The sequence below is a fragment of the Polyergus mexicanus genome, unplaced genomic scaffold (assembly GCF_030449975.1).
Source record: "Polyergus mexicanus isolate NDT 795.1 unplaced genomic scaffold, iyPolMexi1.0 SCAF_4, whole genome shotgun sequence".
NCBI lineage: Eukaryota > Metazoa > Arthropoda > Insecta > Hymenoptera > Formicidae > Polyergus > Polyergus mexicanus.
Window position 1 is genome coordinate 10,462,509 of NW_027223324.1, and position 27,871 is coordinate 10,490,379.

The 27,871-nt window shown below is 33.0% G+C and overlaps 4 protein-coding genes and 1 long non-coding RNA gene across 12 annotated transcripts in view; 4 read left to right on the top strand and 1 right to left on the bottom strand.

Moving 5' to 3' along the window:
- Positions 1 to 91: 91 nt before the first annotated feature.
- Positions 92 to 5,570, top strand: Mute (muscle wasted). 3 transcript variants are annotated; one of them, XM_070295228.1, is made up of 13 exons: positions 92 to 702; positions 795 to 1,094; positions 1,350 to 1,624; positions 1,714 to 1,889; positions 1,962 to 2,161; positions 2,247 to 2,561; positions 2,649 to 2,841; positions 2,943 to 3,068; positions 3,240 to 3,881; positions 3,966 to 4,122; positions 4,210 to 4,756; positions 5,240 to 5,364; positions 5,481 to 5,570. In XM_070295228.1, the coding sequence occupies exons 1-12, from the start codon at positions 260 to 262 to the stop codon at positions 5,289 to 5,291; spliced, it is 3,426 nt and encodes a 1,141-aa protein (XP_070151329.1). In that variant the 5' UTR covers positions 92 to 259; the 3' UTR covers positions 5,292 to 5,364; positions 5,481 to 5,570. The 3 variants fall into 3 exon arrangements, with proteins under 3 accessions (XP_070151329.1, XP_070151330.1, XP_070151331.1); XM_070295229.1 differs by having other exon boundaries at positions 5,252 to 5,364; XM_070295230.1 differs by lacking the exons at positions 5,240 to 5,364; positions 5,481 to 5,570 and having other exon boundaries at positions 4,494 to 4,615.
- Positions 5,571 to 6,494: 924 nt separating this feature from the next.
- Mrps29 (mitochondrial ribosomal protein S29) lies at positions 6,495 to 9,301 on the top strand. Of its 2 annotated transcripts, none has more exons than XM_070295234.1 (7): positions 6,495 to 6,513; positions 7,329 to 7,406; positions 7,616 to 7,945; positions 8,162 to 8,254; positions 8,337 to 8,473; positions 8,533 to 8,880; positions 9,016 to 9,301. In XM_070295234.1, exons 2-7 carry the CDS (start codon positions 7,391 to 7,393, stop codon positions 9,250 to 9,252), a joined length of 1,161 nt encoding a protein of 386 aa, XP_070151335.1. In that variant the 5' UTR covers positions 6,495 to 6,513; positions 7,329 to 7,390; the 3' UTR covers positions 9,253 to 9,301. The 2 variants fall into 2 exon arrangements, with proteins under 2 accessions (XP_070151335.1, XP_070151336.1); XM_070295235.1 differs by lacking the exon at positions 6,495 to 6,513 and adding an exon at positions 6,948 to 7,147.
- A 423-nt stretch (positions 9,302 to 9,724) lies between these two features.
- On the bottom strand, positions 9,725 to 12,470 carry Ref(2)p (refractory to sigma P). Of its 2 annotated transcripts, XM_070295233.1 has the most exons (4): positions 12,122 to 12,468; positions 11,079 to 11,534; positions 10,477 to 11,000; positions 9,725 to 10,183 (listed from the first exon to the last, which is right to left on the bottom strand). In XM_070295233.1, exons 1-4 carry the CDS (start codon positions 12,297 to 12,299, stop codon positions 9,926 to 9,928), a joined length of 1,416 nt encoding a protein of 471 aa, XP_070151334.1. In that variant the 5' UTR covers positions 12,300 to 12,468; the 3' UTR covers positions 9,725 to 9,925. The 2 variants fall into 2 exon arrangements, with proteins under 2 accessions (XP_070151334.1, XP_070151332.1); XM_070295231.1 differs by having other exon boundaries at positions 10,477 to 11,534; positions 12,122 to 12,470.
- A 2,853-nt stretch (positions 12,471 to 15,323) lies between these two features.
- LOC138932509 (uncharacterized) lies at positions 15,324 to 17,407 on the top strand. Its single transcript, XR_011446779.1, has 3 exons — positions 15,324 to 15,657; positions 15,873 to 16,060; positions 16,445 to 17,407. It is a non-coding gene; the product is annotated as an uncharacterized lncRNA (long non-coding RNA).
- A 3,377-nt stretch (positions 17,408 to 20,784) lies between these two features.
- LOC138932237 (uncharacterized) overlaps positions 20,785 to 27,871 on the top strand; it is a 30,559-nt gene continuing 23,472 nt past the window's right edge. The window contains exons 1-4 of one of the 4 annotated variants that reach the window (XM_070293863.1): positions 20,785 to 21,675; positions 23,229 to 23,471; positions 23,533 to 23,688; positions 26,218 to 27,590. In XM_070293863.1, the coding sequence (XP_070149964.1) occupies positions 26,297 to 27,590 (1,294 nt within the window). In that variant the 5' untranslated portion in view covers positions 20,785 to 21,675; positions 23,229 to 23,471; positions 23,533 to 23,688; positions 26,218 to 26,296. Of the gene's footprint in view, positions 21,676 to 23,228; positions 23,472 to 23,532; positions 23,689 to 24,691; positions 25,565 to 26,217; positions 27,591 to 27,871 lie in introns of those variants that run through there. The other 3 variants (XM_070293862.1, XM_070293865.1, XM_070293864.1) reach the window with 3 other exon arrangements.

Genomic DNA, 27,871 nt, shown 5'->3' on the forward strand with positions numbered 1-27,871 from the left:
AAAGAGAAGGATGGACTCTGAACTGGTGCAGTCAGTTCAGCTGTAAAGAACAGACCTATGGTGTAGAACAGAGAGTAGATCTAACCTTTCGACATCAGTGGTCGCGCGTCGTACGTTGTACACTTTAAAGATTTGGAGAAATGTTATACTATTTTAGTATGCATATTCGAAATAGTAACAGTTTCCGTAAGAATAAAATTGCAATTGGAGTTTATAATCATCTCCATAGATTTGGTAAAAATTAACTTTATTAAAAAATATGGAGAAACCAACGAGTAAACCTATCGTGCAAAATGATACCATTTCATCGGCATCCTCTGTTTCAATCATCGAATCGCCCAGAAAATGCAATTTATCTTTCTCGATTAACTTTGATTTCAATGATGTCGATAACGAAAATTCGACCGATTCTGAAAATGCAGATTTACAAATTGATATATCCGAAGTCGATAATTATGAGCCGTCTAGTAAACATAAACGAGAAGCTATTGAAGAAGCATCGGTACTTAATAAAATGGAAGAAGAGATTGAAAGACAACTTGATGCTAAAGCTGCCAAGACTAATTTAACTGCCACTAATGTTAAAAATATATTAAAACACGTGATCCCTTACGAACATTTAATGACGATGATACAAAAATGGCTTGAAGATACGGAAGATGATGTTAACTTTGGTCCTAAACTCACAAGAGCTAAAGCTAAGTATGTATTGTTTTATTTATTGTTAATTTTGTTATTCATACCCATAATAATTATTCTCGCTGTATGCATGGATAAAATTTTGTTTCTTATAGAAAATTAGCGGCTGCTCGGGTCAATATACCATGGCCTATCACTACAACACAGAAAGCTTCATCGGAGGTGCAAGCTTTGATTCAGGAGGAACTGCCAGAAGATTCATCCGATGAAGAATATAACCCTGATCATGATAAACATACAGAGAGTGACGATGATAAGGAAGCGGAAAATACAGCAAATAGTGATATAGAATCACAACAATCAACATCAACAAATAATAGGAAGATATTTTGTTTTGAACAACAAAGGTCATCGGGTATACAATATGATCCTGAAGGAATTTTTAAAATACCAGCGTACGTGAGAAAGAATTATTTATATGTACACTGTATGACAATGACTTGTTCCATTTCTCTAGTAAAGTAAAGGAGTGGTGATACCTATCCTACATTTAACTCCACTCCTATGTTCATTTCGTTAGGGGAACGGAATAAATTATTATTGGACAGTGTACAATATTATAATAGAAGTTGACTTGATTATAATTGCTTTTCAAATTGCTTCTTAATATTAATTCGTTTTAATAATAATTGACAAATATTATATTTCAGTGTTCCACATGTTGCAACAGAGGAAGAAAGTATTGGTCAGAGAACACGTTCTAAGTTATCTTTAAGTGAAACTTCTTTGGAGGAAATAGAGCAAGCATTTATACCACCTGACATAACTGCTGATATGACTGATGATTGGGATTTTGAACTCGATGAAGATTGGGATAACTTTTTAAAAGAATTTACGCAACCTTTAACACAAGAACCAGCCATAGAAGATGATCCAGAAGCAGATCCAGAATATAACATCTTAGAGGATGAAGAAACAGATTTATGTATGTATTATTATAAAATAATTCTTTATATTTTATTCTCTTTCTTGTTATGTGATTGATTGATCTTTAACTTTGATAAATGTTAATAGTGGACAAGGAAGAACTCAGGACAGATAAAGCAGTAGAAGTTCCTCGTAAAGAACAATATGATTTAATTGCAGAATTACTTGAATTAACCCCTATGTTTTCAACACAAGAAGAAGAAATATCAAGAAGAAAAAAGATTCCAGACAATGTAACTTCACCGATTGAAACTAATACCATGGTAAGAAAAATTATTTATGTTATATATTAAAAGGCAGCGGTAGTCGAATTTTCACATTTTCATATTTTTTAGAACTCTTCTATGGTAGATCTTTTACCGGTACTTGCAGAACCTGAATTACCAAAATTAGTAAATTTTGAACAACGTCTTTTATTAGCCACACAATTTCGGCAACATATACAATTAATAGCACAGCATTTTGTTATGACTTACATGCATCCAGAATATCATTCACTATCAAAAACATGTAAACAGAACTTGAATAGCTTAAGGTACAAGAAAAAGATAATAAAAACATAATATACTATAAGATAATAAATCAAACAAAAATCACAAAATTCTGATCAAACATTCTAGATATTTGAGTAACGGACCAAATTCTGCATTTAATGCAGAGAACTTGGAAGCAGCTTTAAAATTAATATCAACTTGGGAAAAAAAATTTTCTGACACACAATTCTATACAGATTTTAAACAGAATATAACAAATAACATTGTTAAAACTAAAATGTGTCATATAAACAAGCGAATATATATTGAAGAATTTCTTCCTGAAATAAAAAAATTATTTGTCGAAAGTAAAGCTCTTATGTATCCAGAACTTTTACCGGAAATACCTTTCAGAGGAGGAATTAAACTTACAAAATCTACATATTCAAAATCAGAAGAAATGTAAGTATTTTAGAACTCTTATGTACTAAAATGTGTTATTTTATTCTATTTTAATATATAATTTTATTTTATTCTAATAATTTCCAGTTTAATTGCATTGGGCATAGAACAATTTTTACCATTTGTTGCATCTAGACCAAGAAAACTTCGCACAAAGAAAATTCTGTTAATTGATGCTGCTCAACTTATTTGTCACTATCTGTTACCATGTAGAGATGCACAAGGAATATTACATCATATTAGAAAACGCCGCGTTTCTAAAGATGAAAATCCGATTAAGGTATGTATTGAATAATTTTCAGACTCTTATATTAACGATACACATATATAGCTACAGTTTATTTACTACATTTAACTACAGTTAAATACATTTTATTGTAGCATTATTTTGAGAAAGGTTATGCTCCTAGAATAATACATCGCATAACACTTGATAATAAGCCCAAAGCTCCAAAAGATCAACCAATAAGTATTTTATCTTTAAGATGGCAAATTTATCTCAGTAATGTAAGTATATAACAATTATGATTTTGCTTATATCTAATTAAAAAGAGCTATATCATGATACTTGATATGCAAAATTTTATTTGTACATTATATTACACATACAATAATTGTAGGTTAGATATTCATCTTATGTAACATTTAATAATAATTACTTATTTATTTTTATTACAGCAAAAAGAATACAAAAACAATTCATTGAAAAATAATTACATATTTGATTCAAACAGTAATAGAAAACAATGGATTAACATGAATGCAATAATGAAGTCATATCCTACTGTGTCTAGCAATCATCCCTTAAGAAACCCAGTTGTAAATATATTACCGAAAATATTACCTGCGACTGTAAATCCAAAAACTTCAATTACTGATAAAAAAGATAATTATGCTATTAAAAAAAATACTAAACTGAATAATGACAATAGTGAAAAACAAATAATTGATAGTAATATACAAACTACAGGGATGGTTACAGGAATAAGTAAACCTAACAAAAATTTGCATTCTATAAAAACAGTTGCTGCAAAGATGGTACAGATGGATAAATTACCTGATGAACAAAAAAATAATACTAAATTAAATAATATATCAGCTGGAAGCTCAAAGCTATCCAAAGATACATCGCAGATAACAGGATTACCACATATACGTAAAACTACACCTCGATTAGCAAAAACAAGGAGCGCACAGAATATGAAATTGATGGCACAAGTTTTAGGTTCAAAAAGTTCAACCAATTGTAATACATTAAAATCTAAAGAAAAAGATACCATGGATAAAAACATTGACGAACATTGTACCGTATCAAAAGTTGTGAGTCCTATTTTGTTCCATTAAAGAAAATATTTAGTTATCAATATCTATCCAAATTATTTTGATCTAAAGATTTTTGCATAGGATAATGAGGAAGAGATAGCAGAATTAATGCTAGCTAGTACTACAATAATAAAGGACCCTGTAAGTAGGAAAAAGGCTAAACAAACTAGAGAATTGGAAATTATTAAAAGATTATTAAAAGCTGATAACCCATTGACCGAAGAGGAGCGTGAAGCAAGTAAGCCAGTTAAATTATAATTTTATGATAAAATAAATTTTTCGTTTTTTTCCTGATCTGTAATTTTTTTTTTTTTTTTTTTTGTAGAATTTGCAGCATCATATCTTCAAAAATTACACTTGACATTGGAACCTAATAATCCGGAAATATTTAAGACTGTGATAAAGTTGTATTTAGACTATAGTGAAAAACTGGAAAGTATTAACCAAACAGTTATTGACCCAATATTTCCTGAAGAATTCGCAACAAATAATGAAATACAAGATAGCATGATTAAAAAAGATATACTCACAATCAGATTATATCAAGATATCTGTAAAGGGTTGCAAAATTATCCAGAAATGTGTACAGATTTTCTGTTATTTTTAAAGCCACATCAAGCCACGATGATTGGTAAATCCATAGAATATATGATGTTACAAAAAATGAATGATTTCGTCCATATTGCGCAAATATATTTTGCTAAACAACCATCACGGATAGCAAAGATGATGCAGGCGATCACACAACTTTCATCTGATCCGCACACAACTCTGGAAACTATTCATACCATTATGAGTCCAGTCTTTAAAGGTCATCCACTCATTATGGATTTATTTTTGCAAGTTTTACCTACTGCAAAACCTCCTGAAAGGTAATTATGACTGTATAACTGTATAACTATATGTATTTTATATATGAATAATCTCAAAACAATATAAATATTGCACAGTATTATATATAAGACATATTGCACAAAATTTTAATAATAGATTTTCTTAATGATGAGTTTGAAGTTGATAGTTCTTGTGTCGCAAAATCAGCGCATCATTTTCAAAATTTCACTCGATATTAAAAAATAGTCGTTTTATAATACATGCAATATTTATTTGTAAACATTGTAAAAATAAGTATTTTAAAACAAAATGCGTCAATTAAATCTATTTGATCTATTTAAAATATCTATTTAATCTATATAAAATATGGAACAAATCGTAATTGTATAAAAATTGTATTTTTGATATTTTTGTCAGCTTATTTGTACCTCATATGTTTGAAAACTTGACATGTCCATTAGGACCTTACGATAAGAACATAATTTATACTGAAAATGCACCAGAATTATATGAAAATATAGAATTACCCACAGCATCGTATCAGGAAGATCCATATGGTGGGGAAAATTGTAAATGCGATTGTCATAACATAGATGACCCAAATCTTAAAAATAAATCAGAACATTGTGTTTCCTGCGGTACACGGGTATGTGCGCCTTTTGATAATATCTAATTGTATAATTTTGGTATTTTTTTCATATTACTTTGTGTTTCTCTTTTTATAAAGATTTAATGAAAAATTTTTTCATGTTTTTTTAATAGTTTCTTAATGGAAGAATTTATCTTCAAACGCTTGAAGGATTGCGACCTGCAAAAATTACATTTCCTGGAGAGCATCAGGAGAAACTGGAAAATATTGCGCGCGTATCGTTAAAAATAGTTGATAAAGTCATTCCACCAATCTCATCTAAAAAACGACGAAAATCATCGAAGAATGATTCTAGTCACGAAGAAATTTGCCAGAAGCAATGCGCTATAAAATATTCACCATTAAAAGATAATGAAGATAATGAGAAAGTAGTAGCAAAGTCTAAAAAGAATGTCAAACTTGCAATTAAAACAGATCAAAAGAAAGCTTTAAAAAGAATAGGCACTGTAGACGATGCAATTGTGAACAAAAGAATACGAATGTCTCACTGCAGGAATAAACGAGAAAAGAAGACTGAAGAAATCGATGTCTCATTGGAATATAATGAACTTGATATTACGGAACATGAGAAAACGAGTAATATTATAGAAACAGAAATCAATAGTTGTATGCAATTGTCAATGCAAGATAATTCATCAAGTACTGAAATAATTACACAAACTTCTGCAAGCAATAATGTTGATTGTGATTTAAGTAAGTTACATGTAAATTTGTATCGATTTGTATCGATAATAAAATTTTATTATTAATAGAAAAAATAATGAGAATTTTGAAGAACGTCAACTTTTTGTTTTCAGATTGTAAAAAGATGGGTACAGAAATAGCAATCGTTGAAAAAAAAATGACAATTAAGAATAATATTCAGTTAAATTCTGATTTAAGAAACACTAAAGCATGGACACGTCAAGAAGATATGATTCTATTACAAAGTGTTAAGAAGGAATATTCTGAAAATTCATTTCAATTAATTAGTGAAAAATTAAATAATCGTACTGTTGATCAGGTAATGTTTTATTTCTAAAATTCTATATACTATTATACATTCTATACTCTCAATATATTTATATGCAATGACTAAATTATGTTGCAGGTGAAAGAGAGATGTCAAACTTTACTTTCCTTATTACAGAAAATAATGTAAAAAATGTAAATATGTATATATATTATATATAAATTTAGATCTCTATATGAATAATTATATATTTTAGATCATTATAAAGGCACTTTAGATGAGAATAATATAATAATATTATTATAAAACATACAACTTTATGTTGACATTAAGAACTTTGTTGGAAAATTTGCCTATAATAGAAAAAAAAGAAAAAATTTATTGATCCCAAAATATAACATTGCTTAATTTAAAACATTGCAGTGCACTATTCGAATTTTTTTTATGTAAGAATAATTGATATTAAATTATAATTTAATTAAATTATAATTAATATTAATTTATTAATATTAAATATTAAATTATTTATAATAACGTAATTATTTCTATGAATCGCATATCGAAATTAATATTTGAAATACGAAACTAAAATGCATGATCTCACTGCATATCACATATACTCATATATCCATCCAGAGAGTCCAAACCAATCTAGACCATCCAGATTCTCAATCCCAAACTAATGAATGAGACTGTGTCTGCTATCCGTGTCCACGCTATTTTCCGCCCCATCTGCCGACGATAAAATCGGTCATGTGATAAGTGACAAGAAGTGGGGGTCCTGACATACACATCCACATCCACATGTTACATTCTACATTTAGCAGAGTTTGTACCTTATAGCTGTTCATATTCTGAAAATGAAACGATCCGCAATCTTACTAATACTAAATATTAATCATGTACAAGTATTGAAATCATCAAAAGTATAAGTTTCATACACATAACGTATTATAGTGAGAGAAATTCCATCGATTTCGATCTTATAACCTTAACTACTTAACCTAAGGAACTGCGGAAAAGAAGTTACCGAGAGCAAGCAGCGTTTTCTAAACGAAATAACAACACAACATGTCTTTGCGTTTATGTAAGATTTTATCTCTATCAATGTTCTTTGTATTCCTCATTAACGATAGATTATTCAATTTCGGGATTATACATATAATGGTGTAGTTACAATTTCTGCCAATACGATTAATCTGTTTTGTATAACTGATGATAGTAACGTTAAGCAGTAAAGTAACATTTATTATTACAAAATGACAATATGGAGCAAGTATATTTATATGATTCTAGATTCATTCGTGAGAAGAATACAGAAAACTCATGGCAGAAAATTTAGCACAGCTGTAGAAGTAAAAGATGAGCAAACAAATCAAGTATGCTCATTTCGCACAGCTGAAAACAATCCAGTTAATCATAATGCAGACCACCTTGCCAGATTATATACAGTACCGATAGATATTCAACAGCAAATCTTTCAGTATGGCGGCATACCTAAAATGTTTATGAAACAAGTCACCACATTTCAAGAATGTTCGATAATGGTCAGGCAACCTGCGGTTGAGATTATATCTTACCTCAATCAGACTGACTATACAAGGCCTGTTAATAAATATGTACTATGTATCCTTTGAAAAACATATAGAGATAAATAATATAACTTTATAGTGTAACATTAGAGGGTAGTTCTCTCTATTCGTTTTCTTTTTATTTTTTATAATGTCAGTGATTATATCAATTTTACAGATTTTATATATATATTACAAAGAATTATAAATATTTTGTAACAAACATTTTGCGCTTAATGTAAAAAAAAAACCTTAACAGTATTATAAATAGATGGAAAGCTTGGAGTAGGAAAAAGTATTGCTTTAAGTCATATATTGCACTATGCCTTTATGCAGAGATATGTGCTTGTTCATATATATTGGGGTATGTTATTGTTAAATGTAAATGATACATTATAGTTCATCTTGGTGTGTTGCTGTTATTATAATTGCTGTTTATTCTTCAGCTGCACATTGGTTTAAGGATACAAAGGAAGTCGCGACGTCAGTGCTGTCCCCAGGCTGCATGGATCTACCAATTGATGCTGGATTGTGGTTGAAACATTTCAAATCTCAAAATTCAAAACTGCTTTTGCAATTGGATGTACGTGTATTCTGAGACATCATTTTGTCGGTTATACTAATCATATATTTGTTTTACAGCTGAAAACGTCGAAAGATTATGTGTGGAACCAACGCGAAACGACTTCGCAAGGTACATCTATCTTGGAACTCGTAGATTTCGGCTTGAATCGCATCAAGTACGCTTGTGGCATAGTAGATGCGCTTATAAGAGAATTGAAACTCGCTAGTACAGCCGGAAAGTGTAAGACAATGGTCATAATAGATGGATTCAATGCGTTCACATCGAGTCATACGCGTATCCACGATGATAATAAAGCGATGGTTCTACCTAAGCAAGTATCATTAGCGATACCGTTTTTCGATATCACGAAAAGTGATTGGTGTAATGGTGCAGTCGTAGTAACAGTAGACCAAACAGCAAATAAGGTATGTATAATAATGCATTGAAGAATTATATATATAGTTCTTTATTCCAATTAAAATATGAAAAATATTTAATTAAAATATAGTTTTGAAAGATTACATTTAAATAATAATGCAGATTAAAATTTTTATTTTCAGGATAGACGAGAATCCTATTTTCCTAGATATCTGCTTGGCAAAGAAGGCTTCGAGCACTTGGATCCTTTTGTACCCGTTTTAGTTGATGATTACAACATTGCAGAATTCGATAGCATGATAGAGTATTATAAGGATCGCAAATGGATCAGGAACATAACAGCTAGCAGTCAGAGAGAATTAGAACTAATCACTAATAGAAATCCGTTCGTTTTAATGGATCAATGTAAATTTTTATAAAGGTAATTGTTTGAACATGGACATAATTATAATAAAGCTTTTAGCACTTTTTTTGATTTTTACTATAATTATAAAACTATTTCCAATCTTATTTTAAATCTTATATTAGGGGTAATTGGAAGATCTTTAAGCAAAAAGTACTTTTTTTTTTTGGTGTCAGTTTATTAACGTAAAATCCAATTAGTAGTACAAGTAATACAATATATTAGTAATAATATGTAATGTGAGACACAGTCACCATTAAAGTATTTATTTTAATATATATATAATATAAAAAGAAGTTATAACGTTATAATATATATAAAGCAATATATATATATATACATATACATACATACATACATACATACATATATATATATATATATATATATATATATATATATATATATATATATATTGCTTAAATTCTTTAAAATAAAATTGCTCAATATGTGAATACACCATAAATTTGGCAATAAAAAAAAACATGATACATTAAGATAATTTAATTTTCCAAAAAATAAAATCATGTATATTAACTTAAATAATATAAAATAAATTTAATATAAAGTGTGTTAATGAATAATATTAGTAACAAACTATCATCAGCTATCGATTATGTTAACAGTTATTTTTGCCACTCATTATTGCACATAAACTATCATCAACTAAAATTTTAGCCTTGATTTTTTTAATGATGGCGTACCGGATGTAATACATCTAACGCTTTGCCGATGTCTCCATCTTTTGAAACAAGCAAATGAGTGAGCCATCCACCCTCATTGGAGAATCCCATCGCCATCATCGCTGCTACAGCTTGTTGGATCTTGGGATTTGGATGATAGAACTCATTTTTTACTTCTTTAGGTAAGGATGGGTAGATGTTCTGCTTTGGTGGCTCTGTTTTCTCTGGTTCTGCCACAGTTGCTGCTGGCGCGGATGGTGTAATCTGTATAATAAGGTATTCTGAACACATGATACATATAACACAATATATAATATAACATATTTTTCTTCACTATTTCTTCAGATTATATATATATAATCTGTATGTATGTATACCATATATAAAATTATATCATATATTTCTCTTTAAGTCTCTAATTATGTAGTTTTATTTAAAAGTAATATTGATTGTATATTTTATGTTTCCTGTATTATATTTTTTGATTATATTTTTGAATAATTCACAACATGTTTCTATATATTATTATGATTTTTTCAAATATATGCGAAGTGTACCTGTTTAGCTATAGTCTCATTCAACGAGGATGAAGTAGAAGGTGTGCGGCTGATGTTGTGGTTCTCATTCTGAGGTTGCACTATCGTCCATTCCTCGGCTTCGGCCGCTTGTTCGGCACAAGTTGCTGTTGACTTCTTCTGTGCTGATGTCACATCTGTGCTCGTCGAAGGAGCAGTTTTCTCACCTGTGGTACTTGCGGTTTCAGTATGCAATTTCTTTCCTTCACCTGGGAACTTCTTAGTAGAATCCTCCGATGAAGACGCACCATTTTCGGGTTTTTGTGTGCTAGTTTTGGCCTCGGTGGGTTTGTTCCTTGTGGAATCTTTGTCGGTCATTACAGTGACATTGATGCCGAGTGGATCCAAGAATTGTGAAATATTGGAAAGATTGTCCTCGACTATTTTCAACAATTGCGAAAAACTGTGCCTGCTCGCCTCCTGTGAGTCTTCCGTTGCCTCGGTAGCAGCCTCAGCGGACGGGTCCCTATGCTGCTCGTTGGATCGCTTCTGCTCATGATTCTCATCTGATGGAGCAGTACATATGTCTATTACAAAATCCGCCAATGAGTTTATAATGGATGGATCAAAAGGGTCAACTTTACCGCTTGTCGTGTTGAACATTGGACAGCCGCCTCGCTTAGTGCTCCTGTGCAGGCACCTATGTTCGTCGTGCTTGTGCTGTGCCGTCTTCTTCAAGAATTTCCGCATATTATGAGCAAGTCGGCGACCATCACGACTCGACCAGTTAATTGGCTGTGTCATACGAATCAGATAGTGGTCGTAATGATTGCCCAGCGTCATGCATTCATTGCATAAATCATAATCCGAACATTGCATGCACTTGAAGCGGAAACCATGTATATTTTTCTCACACACATCACATATTATACCAGGATGTAATATTTTTTCTATATTTGGTATGTTTATCCCTCTAGTATCTCGGTCCTCACTATGATGCATTGTAATATACAGTTTATAGATGTTATTTTTAGCCATCTCCTCCAGTGCAATTTCTAGCTCTTCATTAGTTGATATTGTAATGGACTCATCTTCATCATCTAAGTACAAATGGTGATTTATACAGATGATTTTAGTCGATTGAAGAACATATGTAGCATTTTAATTTCTATTTAGTATATAAAGCTGCTTATATTAATCGTATTACGATAAATTAATTTTTTTATAATGTTACATTGCATAAGATAAACTAATAATTTTATGCAAAAATCAATATATGTGGAATTTATAATATATATTAATTATATAGCACTTTCTCTTGCAACTATTAAGTTATATATGATCTATTTAGTAAACAGGAGAGAAATCAAAATTGATATATTATTTAAACATTGTAAAAAAAATTCTCTATTTTAAACTTTACATAATTTTTTAGTCAATTTATTTATAGTTATAGTACTATTAGTACTATTGTACTATTAAATACTTTTAATACTTTATATTTATAAAAGATAATATTATTAAAAGAGTATAGAGATAATAAAAGTAGAGATAATAGTTCGGAGAATCGATTGCTTATCTTTCCTTCGCGACACATCGTTGATAAACATCAGGTCAGCAATTAGCATTATTAAATATTTTTTTTTGCATGCCATCAAGGCGAAAGAAAGATAAGGGAAATAGTTACCTCTCCAAGTAACGGTGAAGTTCTTTCCTCGCAGGTCCGGGAAAATGCTTTGCAATTTTTCGCGCAGATATACGAAATTCATCGCAACGTCAGCGTCGATGCCGAATCTGCGCGTTTCCGTGGGTTCCCATATTTTGTCCTCGTCCAAGAGATACGCTTTGTAGCTTAACGTGGCCATCGTCGTATCTCGTTCTCACTACGTTCACGAACCTCGTCAAACGTCACGAAACGTCAAAAATTTCTTCCGGGAAGAGAAAGAATGTTGCGATATGACGAAATCTCTACACTTGTTGCTGTCGATATGGCGCCGTCGAAGCTTGCTTGTCGTTTGTCGAAGCGATGCCGACGCAGTTGGCTTTTATACGCGATCGATAATCCACTTATTGTTCATCATGTCGACGCGTCATGACATCGTCACTTCCGGCACTTCGCGTATTTAACGTTATTTTCGATTCTTGCATCATTATTTCTCGCCGTTTCTTTGACCTTATTTGACGATAAAGCCGAAATAATGTCGATGGGAGAACTTTTGCCGCAATACATGACGATTCTAAGACGAGAGAGCGATTTTTCTCTTGATAATTTAAACGGAGGAAGTTTATGCTCGCGGCGCCATTTTTGAATGAGATTGCCTATTTTGACAGATGACCACGTGACTGTATAGCGTACATGATGATTCACGATGTAGTGATAGTATCGTTTTGAACATTTGCACGATGTATGTAGTTGCATCATAACGCAATATAATGTACACGATTTCTAAAAGCTGCTTTCTTGCACGATCGAAATATTAATATTAAATGTTCTTAATAAATTATTATTACAAAAAACCGCAGAGAGAAATATTTCCTATGATTTAATTTAAATAAATATGTATCCGGGAAAAAAATCTATATATAATTATATATAAATATTTATTTATATGTAAAATGTTTCTTTTATAGTATTAGATTATTTTATATATTTTATAATTTAATCAAACTACTTTTTTCTAAAAAAATACAAACTATATATTCTTCTCATTATTTTTCCTATGTAAAGAAATAGAAATTATATAACAAAAAAAGAATACATATACGAATATTACAAATTGACCTTTTTTCTCGGGTAAAAAATTGAATTAATCCATTTCTGATTAGAATATATATAGATAAAGATTTATATAGATCAAACTTTTACAAATTTATACGTTTTTGATTGCCTACCAAGAATTCTTGTCATTGTAAATGATTGTAATAATAAAAAATATAAATAATAATTTGAAAAATATGAATAATAATATTTTTCAAAGTGACTAATAATAAGAACAGTTGACTTTCAAAAATTGAGAGACATAGATTTGTAAGATTTAAAGAAGAATAACGAAAATTATTCAACAAAAATATGCTTTGACTAAAAATTTAGATTGTCGTTAAAGTTTTTGAATATCCTTTTTTTATTTTGTTAAGAATTATATTATTAAAATACACACACACACATGTCGTACATACACACATATATATATATATAAAATGAATTAATTATAAATTATACTATAAAATATATGTAGTATATGTATCTTTTCCGCTGTAGATATCGATGAAAATTGAGATCTTCGCAGGAAGTACATGGAACGATCCAGAAATAGAGAATGTAAGAGTCCACATAGAAGCGTCTGGAAAGTAACAGGTAAAAATGCGCATTCATTTGCGACAGCTCTGTTGAATGATGCGAGAGAGTCACGTTTTCTAGATCTATCTATTCGTACGCGGTGAAACACTCATGCGTTTATATAATTCTACATAAATATACATGTGTATATGTACTTTGTAAATTATTATAAAAGTTATTGAAGCTACAAATCAGATGAAAACGAGCGCGTCGTTTCGTGATTATCAAATATGTTATCGTATCACGATTGAAAATCGAACTGTCAGTGTGCTACAACGATACACATTGCATCTCCAACGAAGACCTGATGCATTTTTCGAATTTCTCGCAAAAGCAACACGAGAGAATCTTATTTTGCACGATATGGAAGATGATTATGTAGAGAATTTTGTAATTTTTTGCGAATCTAAAGTTGATATATAATTTTAAAGAGAATTACAATTGATTGTATATACGTTACGATATTAAAATTTACTTTCTTTTTGTATTAATGTTTTATTGTTCATAAATTAGCAAGTCTAATATGTTTGAGAAAATAAGAACGATCATCATTCACATAATTGTTGCCGAGTCACTTACTGATGCCATGATCATTACAACGCAAATTTGACGACGGCCAATTCTTCTCGAACACGTCGATAGATGAATCGTATCAAATATAAAAAGTAATCCCGTGCTGTTCCAGGAAATAATCAGCTTGACAAATATAAATATAATATGTATACAGAATACGTATATAAATTCATCTGATATTAATATAGACATATACATATACACAAAAGACATATTAAAAATCGTAGTGAAGATTTTGAAAATCGATTTCTTGAAAACAAAGACCTGTGAGAAAAAATTTTATTGAATATTTTTGACTTACAATTAATAACGAAATAGAAGTGATTCTTCGTGCAAATGCAAGTCTAAAATGTTGAAAACAATTTTTTCGTACAGGACTTTGTTTCAATTTTTTAAATATTTCTAGAACTGACGTACTATCCTCTCTGATAAGAGATACGGATTGGAATGTGACATATATATCTCTTTCTAATGTTTTATCTATTTAAATCCATTGGATTATTACGAGTGATATAATTTATAACAGTTATAGTTTATTTAACTTCTATTAACTGTATAGACAGTTTGCGACGAATTTTCGCGACAAAGTTACGTAATAATGTGTAACATCCTTGGTATTTTTTATTGCATGCAATAATCTATACGTACAGAAGCTTGTATAAATTTTCAAGGAGGAAACTTTATTTTTTTTTTTTAAAGAATTAAAGCTATTATTGTGTTTGCGTTGATGATAAAAGAGTTAGAAGAATAAATATACAACTCAAAGTTTGTATTTTCAAAATTTGTACAAAACTTTCAATTATACCTTGTATGTGTTTATATACTATTCTCGATCAATCGATTATATTATGTAATATAATTAAAAAATTTGTCAAATTATCTAATTTATTTTTAATGTGTTTTCTAGAATCTGCAGAAATTGGAAGAGCATTCTGATAATTAGATCAAATATTACACGCAATAGATATCATAATATAGTTTGAGAAAATAATGATTTAGGGTTGCTTTTTTATATATAGCGAAAATATATAAAAGCATTACCCTATCAAATAAAATGTTAACTCGGTAATATTTACTCTGATAAACGCTCGTTTAAGATGAGATCAGCTGATCGTTTCTGATCGTAATTTTCTAATGGAATTCATGTCGATCAGTATATATGCTTCCAGAATATACACCTGATGCAATATTATAAATTGAAATGTTTTTTGTACGGATACGTCAGGGGTGGATTAGTGGATATCAATATTCGAAAATTTCAGGATTTGTCGATCGACATAAACGATTGCAGCAGAAATTTTATTTAGCACCATGTAAGTGAGACTCTTTTACATAAAAATATATCTCAAAATTTAATTGCGTTTATAATTTAATACTTGGAACTTGTTAATGTTATTAATCAATATAAATATCTTTGGACAAAATAGTTACGGAAAATATTATTAATATACTGTGGTCTTTTTTTTCTTTAAAGAGATGAAATTAAGTTTTTTTTTTTTTTTTTTTTTTTTTTTTTTTTTTTTTTTAGTCAATTTACGGCAATAATTCTCACGCAGATCTGCGAGCGGAAGAACTTGGCATTTTACATGACGGAGGCATTCAAGAACGCACTGAACATTTATCTGACGTGTAAGATCATACATATAGAGACCGGAAGAAATTTAGCGATGGCTCTGACGTAGGGAAATCCTTATACCGGCTTCACACGAATTATTAGTAAGTTCATAAAATGCATAATTATTTATAAAGCGGTATACTTTTTCATCTAATATGCGCATTGAAAGTATGCGTCTTTTATTTTTTATCAAATTTTTTGATATTCAAAGAAGCATCAAGGATATATTTTTCTAATATCTACGTAGAATTAACGAGTTTAAAAATTTAATTTTCAACGAGATTTTTCAAGATGAAAGTTTCGTTTAAAAATTTTGTGAACATTCTTGAGAGAATCTCATTAAAATAGTATAATATTAACAAGAATTGTAATAAATCATTGAAAAGAAATAATTAGATTGCGATAAAAGATGAAGTGTCATTATGTTCAAATAGAATTATTCGTAGTTGTTAATTTTTAAGACGGATGTTTTAAATATTTTTCAGTTTACGGCGATTTCAGCTTAATGGCGTCATGAATAGATTGAAGAGTAAACATTTCTTAAGAAGTAATCCACCGGCATTGAATTATAGCGTGGTTAATTTAGGAGATATAGTGCCGACTTTGACAATAGTGACAGATGGTATAGTCCCGGCATTGTTTATCTCGATAATCGAGAAAATGTATTATTCTTTCAACGCTTGATTTAAAAGCAACGAGTCAAAAAATCAAGTTACGCGCGAAATTATAAAAACAAAACTGTTTCAAAAATATTATGAATAATCGATCGAATATTAGAATAATGTTAAAAAGGGCAAGATTTTTATTCTAAACAAGATCTATTTGAAAAGATGTATACAATGATTGCAGAGAGATTGTCGTCTACCTGCCGATATTTAACAAAGGGCATGCCGATCCGCATTGCATTACGAAAAAGGATATTTACATGAAAAGAAGGTGGGCTGGATTGCGTAACGCTGAATACGCTTCTGGTTACGCACAGCAATGCCTAAAGACGCATTGATTTATGAAGAAAATAAAAAAAGAAAAGAAAAGAAAACGCGTGTATCCCGCGATCTTTGCTGAAATTCGCCCACACGAATTTTGCCCACGCGAATGCAATGAAGAGAGAAATGTCCCCACCATCAGTCTCTGATTTACAAGAACGTAAACGCCCTTCTGATTTCGCTCAAGTATCACAATCTCGTCAAGTAGCGGTACGTGAACGCGAGCGCGAGGTTTCGAGCATTCTCTCGCATGAGGGGCTACGCGTAGGTGTATTTTAGTATGAAATTATAATACTCCTTCGAAATTTGATAATTTTTTACAGCTACATAAAAACTCGACGATTCGCCGAGGAAGATGATTTTGTCGTCTAAACATTTAAGAAGGCAATTTTGAAAGATGGAATAACTTTTTTTTTTCGGATATCTTTATCAAAAGCTTTAATATCAATTTTTAATGATCAATTTTGCAGCATACTCTTTCTTTAGCTATTATAATTATAATAATCAATACGCATTACATTTATGCATAAATAAAATATTTATTTTTATATAAATCTGATATTTTCTAATTAAAATAATTATAATAATTTATATCGATATATAAGCATATAAAAATTACTTTATTTATCGCGTTCGATTTACAGATTAATTAGTAATACTGTTAATAAATTATATATAAATTATTGACAAGCGGAGATGCATCAGTTTCTTACACAGCCGATTCGATACGCACTCAGGTAGCATAACCGCCGGCGGCCATGACGGATGTGAGCGAGCACGCGCTTACATATCCGCTTTCCGTTTGACCGGAAGCGACCTTTGCCTCATTAGAAAAAATCCGCACGCACGCATCGAACCTCTGCAATGGATTGTTGACGGTTGTCCGTTCACGTGAATCGCCATTACCGTTGCATCGAAGGTTAGCCGCGTTGATTATCAATTACGAAAATAAACACTCGTCCTCTTCGCGAGTATCAATTGATGAGAAATTAAACTTGAATAGCACGCGATAGTTACGCGTGCGAGCGACGAGAGAATTGCCTCTTCTATTCACAGATCATCTCGAGGTCCCCTTTTTTGAAGGTTCTTTTCTTTAATCATCGAATTTTTATATATTTTTCAAGATTATATATGCAAGATGTATATTTTTAAAAGTTTGAAAGGAAGGACGTTGAAATGAAAGCATATGAAATTAATTGCCCCTTGCATTCAATATAAATGTGAAACAACAATCGAGTTTTTCGAGATATATACCTAATAAATTTAATATTCGAGGTATTAATCCCACAAGACACGTTTAAACGAAGTTATGAATTTTGATTAACCGTCTAAAACTTAAAATATATAACGAGTAAATTTTAACAGAAATCCTTGACAGTAAGCATTATTAATCGCATTAAAAATAATGCGATTAATATCCATTGGATTGCTTAATCACATCGGCTCTGACAGAATGACACGCATTAAAAGTAGAAGAAACCGTGAAAAATTAACTTTTCATTTCTTTGCTACGTCGCTAATATAAAAAAAATGTTCTAATAAAAAAAAAAAAAAAACTTTGCCTCGACAAGATGATGGATACGATGCGATCGCACGCGAGACGATTTAACGATGCATCTTTTTGTCGCGCGGCTTCGAGACATGCATTTTGCAGACATGCATAGTTATCTATTATCGACGATCGACAACTGGTCGTTCCAGGAGAAAAATAAGAATTCTCGTCGAACGACTACAATCTCTCTCTTTCTCTCTCTCTCTCGCACTTGGCAGTCATTCTTGACGCGTTGTGTCATCTCTCTGGGCTTGTCCAGAATGCCATTATATCTCGGCACGACGGGAGAGCTTCTGTAGCCGATCGTAACAATAACAATAATTGTGAACCGGGAAACAATAATGCTCCTCGACGATAACCGATTGTCGCGCAGGAAACAATGATGGTGACGACGACGATGACGATGATGATGATGATGATGATGATGACTATGGAGATCTGATCTCTGAGAAACCGTAAGATCGCACAGTGGCGTCTTTCGATAGCTTCTACTTATATGCTTTGAAAATTTGGCAAGTTACACGCTGACAAAAAGAAATTTTGTCAGGATTTTTATCAGGATTTAATTAGGGATTCTTGTAATCTTTATGCGATAACTTATAATTAAAGGCAGAATTTTTGATAAATATGTGTGTACTATATAATTACGTATTTATTTAAACTAAATTAAAAAAAAATCTCTTTTCTCTCTTCGGTAAAAGAGGAACATCTCGATACTTTTACTCGAATATTTTGTACGAGGTTTATATTATATGAAAAATAATTTATCGCTTAATTTAATATAATTTTAAATTTTAGTATCAAAATTATTCTAACAGTATTTTAGCAGTGAAAGAAATGAAGAGAATAATCTGGCGAAATATAAAGATCAGAGTATAATCTTGTAGTGAATCCGTCACTGAACACTGATTACCGCGAAACTCATTAACGCGTTCGAGTGCGTGTAGGAAGGTGTTAACTACGCGCTGGATCATTTGTCCTTATGAAACGCTGATGGTTTTTAGACGAAGCAACGGCAATTGCCATTGAGCGGATGAAAATTATGAATCCAATAAGAACGGGAGTCGTTGTCCTCGACACCAAGTTGGAAATTACTTAACCGCTCCTGTTCTCATATAATAGCGTCTGATAATTTAATTAGTCTTTCATAGATAAAATATTATGCGTATAATGCGTATATATAGACGTATTAATTTTCTTAATACCCTCGAGTCACATAATTCGATTAGTAAATCGTTGATAAGTGACGCAATATATATTGTTACGGCAAGGAAGAAATAATTAATTAGTATTTAGAACACGGGAAGAGCAAGTGTTACATTATTATTAATTATAAAGTAATATATATTTATTATTACACTTGAGATAATTTTTAATTGCTAGGTAGAAATTAAATATTGTACATATATTGATACAAAATGATTTTTTGGATAAAAATAAAAAAGTTTAACAATTTGATTAGGACCTACATATATATATATATATATATATATATATATATATATATATATATATTTTTTATTTAATTCTGATTTAAAGATTTCATTATAAAAAAAGCAACAAGCAATTAGTTGCTATTCAGAATGTAAATTACATTAGACTTCATAATGAGACCATGTTGCTGATTAATATTGACGTTTATTTAGACACCATCAAAGTCTCCATTTGTCACGAACGACACGATGTCAACACAGCGTTTACTCAATGTCAAAACTGGAGGCACCGCCGACGTAAAGTTTGATCAACATCGTACTATTGTGAAACGATACGATCGACGATCGTAAAAGAGTTTCGGTCATGTACTTTGACTTTTGACCAAAATCGGTAACCATTAGGGCCCTCGGTGTATGCAACAAGCTCCTCTTATCTCGAAAGGACGAGCCACGAAAAGATTCCTCTCTCTCTCTCTCTCGTTCTCTCAAAACTATCCGCATGTTATTTTTCTCCGTTTACGTTATCATCTTTTAATACTTCAAATTTTCTTATTTTTATTCGCGATATAAAATGTTTTTATTTTGACATGCAAATCTCTCGTTACTTTTTACAATTCTTTTTATCATCTTTACATTTATTTTTCTTTCTTGTACGAAATATAAATATGAGGAAATCTCCATCTCTCTCTCCGCCAGCGTCAGCCCACGTATACCGGGTGTCGCGTGGGTGTGGACCACGTTGTGCATACATAGCGAAAGAGGGGGAGAGAGTCGCGCGGTACCCCACCGCTGGGCGGAGGTATGTCATGGAAAGGAAAAGAGCTGTAGTGTACCTACAGCTGCCTGCCGTAGACGCGATTATGTTCGTGTCTGGCGAACCCATTCAGTACTTCTCACGGCACCGGGGGCACATGGTGCGGTCGCGACCACGAGTCGTTTCCGCGAGTGGTACACACGCACGCGACGAAGAAGCGCAGCGAGCTCCGGAAGATAAGTCCGCTGAGGAAGTCAAGGAAGAGCGAAGGATACAGGGAGAAGAGAGATAGAGGCGGGATAAGTGCAAAAAGTAACATTAAATTTTAGACATTTGTTAAAATATATTGGACATAATCGAGAACTTTTTAAAGAGATCTACAATATTTTACACAGAGATCGAAAACTTATTAAACATATAAAAAAAAAAAAAAATGTAATACGTCAAATAATGTATATTTCTTAACGTGCAATGAGAAGAACTATTAAAACAAGAATGTTTAGAAAAGTGCAATTGAAAAAGTAAAGAGAAAAAGAAAGAGCGAAGAGGTGGATCGGCTGATCGGCTATGTTATTATTAAAAAAATTCTTTTTAAATTTTTTAAAAATTTTTTCTCGAAGATAAAATAGTGCGTGCTCAAGGAAGGACAGCAACAGAGGTGCTGGAAAAGAAACTGCGGAAACTGCGATTGTCGCACGAACAACACTTCCGACAACCGCGTGATGCGCGAAAAGTTTGGTTCCTCGATTATGACAGCGCGATGCTGTAAACGTTCTTGTCGATAAAGTTCTGCGAGTTATTCCGTGTCAATTCGCGCTCTCATCTCTGGATGCGAGTTGGCGATCCTTGAATAGTGCTATCGCGTACAATCTAAACGTACGTAGAAATAGAGAAAGAGAGAAACATCCGATTGGAAGAAAAGAGGAGGAGGACACACAAGGACGGAGCAAGGCAAATTCGCGTTTTTGGATTGTTTGGGTATATCACAAAGGTAATTAGAATTAAATTTTATACGAGGAAGAGAGGCAACATTTCTTGTTTATTATTGTATATATTAATATTTATGTGAATTGTTTATCGCAATATCTAATTGAAAGAGAATTAATGTATGCGAGCTACCGGTACGATAATCAGTTATCTATTTTCCCACTATATCGAAATCTCGATTCAATTGGTAACGAGAATAATTTTAATGAATAAAAGCGGATAATAAATCCAATAAAATTCAATGTAATAACTTTGGCGTGCTCTGGAGAGAAAGTAATTTAATGTAACAGCTGGAAAAGTTGAAATAGAGTCAGACCGCTTTCAGATACGTTTAGTAAGAATCAGCCGACATTTTCTCGAAAATCGAAATTGCTGTCTCGCGATCGACGTATAACGATCTGCTTCTCCTCGATTATAGAAGAAAAATACAATTATTTTGTTAAAAGATAAGTAAAAAACGCGGACTTGTAAATCATAGCCGTTCTTACTCACGGAAGTCGTATACAAAAGTGATTTTCCAAGCGTGGAGCAGTCGGCGCAAAGTACGCATCGCATTAATAATATATAGACGCGATCAGAAATTTTGATTAAACCGTTATAATCGTTATAGACACGGAAAGTTATGTAAGCGATGATTACGTTGTCCAGTGAAATATTATATTCGTTTCAAACAAGATAAGTCGCGCGACATTTTTCAATGGATAAATCGCGGTCGATTAATCTCGATGTTTCGCGAATGGAATTTTTTTTTTACAAACGAAGCGTTCTCGTTGATAATCGATTGGGATAAATTTGATGAGCCGATAAATCAGAGATTTCAATCAGCAAGAGACTCCGTCCTCTCTATTCGATTACTACATCATTCGCGCGCAGCGAAACATAACGGAGTTATGTTATGCTATATGACAAATTATTTTAATTCGTTGTATTACGTCATACGTCGCCAAGAAGCAGCTTCCTAAACGTCGACAGGCGGTGCTCGGTCGAGATAGATTGTTGTTACACGGCTACAAACCGCATTGCGAGAAGGAACGCTTCTCTACCGCGAGTTCTCATCCACTTATGGCGGAATTGGATCATTCGCAGTCCGTTGGGAATAGAGCAGCTATGATTCGCGAAGGAAGTCGATCCGCTAAGTTTCACACGGTGATTGACGGGTAGACGCGATCCGGCATTATACTTTGCTAACGTAATCAAAGCGCGACGTATGAGGGAGGGATCCTCTGCGAGCCTGATTATTATAGAAAACAACGATATTAAATATGACATATTTCTCTTAAGAGTTACTCTCGATTAAGTATATACAGGAGTAGGACGAGGAAGAAAAATCCGCTCTCGTCTCTTCTTTGAATAAACGAATAAATTTATTTATTTTTTTCTTACTTTTTATAAATTTATTTATTTGAATCTATTTATTTGACTTTAATTGTTTTCAAAAGAATTTCTTCTCTCACTTTCTTTTTATAGATCTTTTCCATCGATTCGAACTCGTGGAAAGCACCTAATATAAATAAAGGAACAAAAGAATTCCTTCTCTCGCTTTCTTTTCATTTTTAGATCATTTCCATCGATTTGGACTCGTGGAAACCACCTAATATAGAAGAAAGAAACAAAATTGGGTCAGCGTATCATATTAATGCAATTGAATCTTATTTGAATATTGACGTTGATATATCTCTTGATTCCAACTTATTCGATCCAGTTAGACGTGGTAGACGGGCAACGCCGTCTCGGCCTACTCGATTAACAAAGAACGACGTGGAGAATGGGAGCAACGGACTACTATACGCGCGGAAAGCCGTAAAATCATTCGCTTATAATGACGTTCTTGATGGAAAATGCATGAATTTTCTTATTGCAGGCCTAACGAGGGAGACCGGCCGCGAACGGGAGTTTTTTCCCGTTATCTCGACGAGGCGAGAAGAAAGGGGGAAAGCAAAAATTTCGACGCGAGCTTTTGCAAAATCTCTCACGGTTACCGGCCACAGGATCGCGAATTAGGCGATAAATAAATCAGGTAAATCACTCGGCACACCGTCGTTCTCTCTCGCACGCGCGAGCGCTCGCGCTGCCGGAAGCGCGCGAAAAAAAAAACGCACGTGTGTGATGGACGATTTCGGATTTCGCTCGCGAGCACGGGAGAAACAGCTTCTATTCCGTTAAACGCGTGCGAAGTTCACGCATTTGTTCGAGCTTGTGTCTCTCTCGCACAGCTGGACGGATCTGCGAATTCAGGCGCATCGGCGGCGATGACGATCGTTAATTTTATTAACGTTAAAGTGATCGTAATTGTCAATCGGATTCGGAGAAAAAATGAGATCTTCAATCATATTTATTTTTAAATTATTTCTTTCTTTCTTTCTTTCTTATACATGAATAATAAAAAAAAAATTAATTACTTTTTATATTTAGTTTTTATATAAAATAGAAATTGAATGAGTTAGTCAAGCTTCATGAAGGAAGAAAGCTAGTTTTGAATAAAATTCTTTTTTATGTTTTCTGTTTTCCGTCTTATCGCACGAGGGGAAAAAGAAATTCGTCTTTTTATTACATTATTTTTAATTATATTTAGATATCAATATTGTAAATAAAATAGAAAATGTCGTATTAATCAAAGTATAATGAAGAAAAAGAATAAATGTCAAATTGAAATTTTTCAAATTCAGATTTTTTTTTTTTTTTTTTTTCGTTCACAAACTTACTGCATAATTTTATTTTGCAATGAAAATTATTATTTAATTAAAAATAATTAAATCCGGTAATTAATCAGAATTATGAAACAGTTGGATCGCCGATTAAGGTATGGCAATTAGCAATCGTGAAATATATTCAATCTGAATTTAAAAAATATCATCAGAAGATGTTTGCTTAAAATAAATGAGTAGATGATATAGTACTGGCTTGTCGCTCTACCCAATTACAATAATAATTAATTCAAAATATGAATTTAACGATGTAACAATATATTTAATTAGAATTATGAGACGGACTCTACCACTAATTACGTCTGTTTCCGAGAAATGCTGCAGAAAATTTCGCGTTTTTTTTTTCCCCGTTAACTCGCGATTTATCTCGATGCCATCTAATTATACATAGCGGAATCGTTTGATCGCGCCAGTGAATAATCCTTGAATACACAACTCCGGAACGCAATCATCGTATATATAATTATTATATCATGGCAAACGTTCTAAAATTAACAGTCTCTTCGCGAGTCTTAAATCTGATTTTATTAAATAATTCTCTGGAAAAAATATTGTAAATTATAGATCGATCACACATCTCTGCGCGTATCGGAAGGAATAAAACGTCTAACATTACGTCACGGAAACTTTATCACGTCGATGGGACGGCATTCGCATGGTAATGTCGATTATTGGCGACGATCGGATCTGTCTCGATCGCAAGAGGCATCGCGCTGATCGCTCCCGCCGGCCATTTATGGCAGCTCGCGGGACGCGGCTGTCAACCCTGAATCGCGCGAACGATCGCCTAGTGATTAGAATGCAACCGCACGGCGTTTAACGCGGACGATCGTTCTTTAATGCGCGCGACACCTACACACGCAAATACACGCGTATACACGCATAGCGTATAGTGCGTTGTGCAAGAGAGACATGTGCGACGGGGTCGCTGCCCACGTGCGTTGCGCGACACCCACATAAAACGCAGCTACCGACTCGACTGTCGATGGTCTCCCTGATCTCCGTCGATTATAGACTCGGCGAACTCGTGCGTGTGTTCGCTGATAAAATATTGCGCCGACGATCATTTTCAGCGTGGTCGGTGATATTTGAACGTCGCGGAACGACCTTGCAAGTCGAATGCGACAGATCGTAAAAGTTGTCGGTATTTTTCCTCTGCAGTATGTACAAGTGTCTCATAGAACCAAGGTAAATTGACAAACAGGATATGTGTAGAGAAATTGAACGTTTCTGTAAATCGAATTAACTTATTGGCGTCAAAATTTATCGTGAATGCGACAGATTGTGAGAATCAATTATTTTAATTTAATACTTTCCTCTCTATTATTTAATTCTTTCTTTTATATTCTCTCTCTTCGAGAAGAAAGAGTTTTTGCACGTATTAATAATAATAAAAAAAAAAAAAAAAAAAAAAAAAAAAAAACACACACACAAAAAAAAACGAGTTCTTTCGTCATATATGAAATAAATGGTGATTTTTTAAAATATGTCTGTATTTTACAAATAAAATTGAAAATCAAATTGATTCTCGTAATAGAAACAATCGTTCGCGATTTTTCTTCAGCATGACGTGTAAATTAATAAAGAAACGAGAAATAACAGAAGAAACATTACTTATGTTGACAACAAACCGTAACAGACAGTTATATTCGATTTATATAATAAACTCTATTACATAGTTACATTTTATTATTGTTGATTATATATATATTCAAGATTATTGTAAATAAAATTATTATTATTATATTCGAAAAAAAGTTTTTTCATCTTTAAGTTACAGACTAACATTAATTGACGAACTTTAATATTCGATACTAATATAATGACATTCGAATTTTCAGGTGAACAAGAATGAGACGTTTCGAATGATTTTTAATCATTCTGGTGATAAAAACAATCGATCGAAATAAACGAAGGAAGATGGTGTATCGGGGCAGTTTACAGACAGACGATCCCAGAGATGCGCCGAAGCTGGTCCGGATATCTCCGCTGCGTAGCAGCAGGCAAATAAATTCGACCGGGTCGAATTCACGAGCCGCCGTTTCTGTTAAGGGCCCGACTTATCACAGCTCGCACGCGATGCCGATCGACGTTCATCGGGCGCGATTGATCGAGGAGAGGCGATTGGGTCGCGAGCGGGACATCGAGTCGGTCGAAAAGGTGATCATGAGAACCACCGGCATGAAGATCGGGACGCCAAAGTTACGCAATATTAATCAGATTCGCGAGACCGTCTTCGTTGATCAGTCGCTTAGGCCGATGGATCAGATCGGCAAGTCGGATTCGAGGAATCGACCGCGTAGCGTTGCCGTTGGTCTCGAGGAGAGTAACGCCAGAATATCGAGAACCCACAGTTCTCTTCTGGCGGATCTGAAAGACTTGGAGAGACTGAGAAACACTCCATCGAAAAATCACAGAGGTCCTTCGCAGAGGACGGAAGGCTCGGAGTCGAAGTCGATCTTGAATAAAAAGTACGACGCGCCAGCTTCAGCCAAGATCCGATCGGATATCTTTAGGATCCAACAGATGTTTCAGTCTGCGGATCCTTTGTCAAGGACGGTGATCAGGAGTAGCAACGACAGGAAAATCAAGAACGATGCGGAGAAGGAGAAGAGGAAACCTGGAACAGAGATGAACAGGACTCGGTTGCTGGCGCAAAAGCTTCTGGAAGCGTCGAGGAGTAATCGGGAGTCTTTGAAGGATCAATGTATCAATCCAAAGAACATGTCCAACAGAGCATCGAACAAGGAAACGAAAGGAAAAGCATCGAATAAAGTTTATCGAGAGAAAATTTTTGAGGAGGATCCGAAAGATAAGCACAAAACGGCCAAGCAGAAAGAAGAAACAAATTGGGACGATCAACCGCGTCCACCCGCTCGCAGGAGACGAAACTCGAAGAATCGAGGATGGAAGGATGCAGATCCTTACGCGGACGAGCATTTGCGCGAGGATCGAGGTTTTGGTGATCCTCTCGGTCGCAAGGAGGACTCGCCGATCGGGACAGCGAATACGGAAGAGAATTCCAAGGCCAGTTCTAATCTGGAAAGACCGGATATTCTGGACGGGCTGTTGAAGGAGTCCGACCAGCAACTGGCGGATCTGAAGAGTGATCTCGGAGAGAGAGGACGTTCGCGGAGTCACTGGCGAGGATTCGTGCAATCCATGAGGCTGCACGACGTGGAGCTTCATTCTGACAGCGAGGACCAGCGGAAGGGTAAGTTCGCAAGTCTCCTATTTTGAAAAATATTATAATTCAAATTTTTACATATTTTACGTTTGTGTAAATACATAATCTTCATTATAATAAGTTAGCTGTCACAAAACTGCAAAGCTTCGCGAAATAAATCTTAGATAAATTAAAGTATGAATATCGAATGAAAGCAAACTGTCAAATTTCTAATAGCATCAATTATAATTCACATCACGATTTATATAAAACAGTAAGAAAGAGAAAAAAACTGCGATAGATGAGTATCGGTTTATTGGTATCATTCT

Coding starts and splice junctions, on each gene's coding strand:
- Mute (XM_070295228.1), top strand. CDS start 260: ATGGAGAAACCAACGAGTAAACCTATCGTGCAAAATGATACCATTTCA. Junction 1,625..1,713: donor GGATGAAGAAACAGATTTAT/GTATGTATTATT, acceptor AAATGTTAATAG/TGGACAAGGAAGAACTCAGG. Junction 3,882..3,965: donor ATTGTACCGTATCAAAAGTT/GTGAGTCCTATT, acceptor ATTTTTGCATAG/GATAATGAGGAAGAGATAGC.
- Mrps29 (XM_070295234.1), top strand. Junction 8,474..8,532: donor AACTGCTTTTGCAATTGGAT/GTACGTGTATTC, acceptor TTTGTTTTACAG/CTGAAAACGTCGAAAGATTA. Junction 8,881..9,015: donor TAGACCAAACAGCAAATAAG/GTATGTATAATA, acceptor TTTTATTTTCAG/GATAGACGAGAATCCTATTT.